Raw genomic sequence first — 1,285 nt, forward strand, 5'->3', positions numbered from 1 at the left:
CAGCAGCAGCAGCAGCAGCAGCAGCAGCAGCAGCAGACCCGCGGTGCAGGTCGTATTCCGCGAGAGCCCTGGAGGCGCTGGAAGTCATCAAAAGAGTTTCTCCGAAATTGAAAAGAGAAAAAAAAGCTTTTGAAACTGGAAAGTCCTTGAGGTGTACAGACTCCAGGCGGGGGTTCTTCGCGCCGTCGACCTGCGCAGCAAACCCTAAAGCCTAAACCCTAAACCCTAGCCCCCACCCAAACCCTAAACCCTAAACCCTAGGCTCACCAGAAACAGCCGCAGGGTTTTGTCCCGACCCGCTGTCAGCAAAATGTTCGACTTCGGGTGGAAGTCCAGGCAAGACACCGCGCACCTGCACAGCCACACACCCCAAACCCTAAACCCTAAACCCTAAACCCTAAACCCTAAACCCTAGACCCTAAACCCTAATCGCTGCATCCTGAGCCCTAGACCCCAGAGCTAAGTGCGCCTGCGGCTTCCGCGCCGCAGCCCGGGCTTGCCGAGCCACAGCTTAGGGTTTAGGGTTTAGGGTTTAGGGTTTGGCGCACAGGCTGGGGCCTTGTTTGTTTGCGTCTTCGAGCCTGCGCACATTTATCTTGCCCGCAGCAAGGGGGGCCCCCAGGGGGCCCCCCCTTTGCTTCCGAGCAGCAGCAGCAGCAGCAGCAACTAAACCCTCTCCTTTGCTGAGGGGCCCCTCTTGGCCTGTGCTTTCCAGCCCGCTGGGCAGCTCCCCCAGCCTGCACCCCCAAACCACACCCCAAACCCTAAGCCCTAAACCCTAAACCCTAAACCCTAAACCCTAGCGCGTTCCCGCTGAGGGCTCAGCTGTCGAGCGGCGCCCCTTGCGCCCCGCCGCAGTTCCTGCCACCCGCCCAGCCCAAACCCCAAACCACAAACCACAAACCCTAAACCCTAAACCCTAAACCCTAGACGCACAGCTCGCTCTCTTCAAGGGCCCTTCGCTTCCTCTCCCTGGCCTCTTGAATCCACAGCAGACTTTGTTTGCTGCTGCTGCTGCTGCTGCTGCTCAGGGTCCTGTGAAGGGCCTGCAGCCGCCGGTGAAACTCTTCGCCGCTTATTTGCTTCTCCTGCTGCTGCTGCTGCAGCTTCCGCAGCTTCGGGTTTGCTGCTATGTCCACCACCAGCTGCGCGTCCGCCGGGTCCACCCACACGGCGCCCTCTTCTGCTGCTGCTGCTGCTGCTGCGGGGGCGACGCTGCTGCTGCTGCTGCTGCTGCTGGCCGCCTTACGCTTGCGCTTCTTGCTGCTGCTGCTGCTGCTGCTGC

General features: G+C 60.5%; 1 protein-coding gene across 1 annotated transcript in view; it reads right to left on the reverse strand.

The window, feature by feature from the left end:
- Positions 1 to 34: 34 nt before the first annotated feature.
- The window catches only part of ETH_00036930 (U3 small nucleolar RNAassociated protein 18 putative, related), a gene marked incomplete at both ends in the record, with an annotated part of 1,620 nt that continues 369 nt past the window's right edge, over positions 35 to 1,285 (reverse strand). The window contains 5 exons of the mRNA XM_013376700.1: positions 35 to 190; positions 268 to 352; positions 549 to 737; positions 937 to 1,145; positions 1,250 to 1,283. Of these exons, the coding sequence (XP_013232154.1) occupies positions 35 to 190; positions 268 to 352; positions 549 to 737; positions 937 to 1,145; positions 1,250 to 1,283 (673 nt within the window). The remainder of the gene's footprint in view (positions 191 to 267; positions 353 to 548; positions 738 to 936; positions 1,146 to 1,249; positions 1,284 to 1,285) is intronic.

The sequence above is a fragment of the Eimeria tenella genome, genomic scaffold (assembly GCF_000499545.2).
Source record: "Eimeria tenella Houghton genomic scaffold, Eth_scaff3920, whole genome shotgun sequence".
In the NCBI taxonomy this organism is placed as follows: Eukaryota; Apicomplexa; class Conoidasida; order Eucoccidiorida; family Eimeriidae; genus Eimeria; species Eimeria tenella.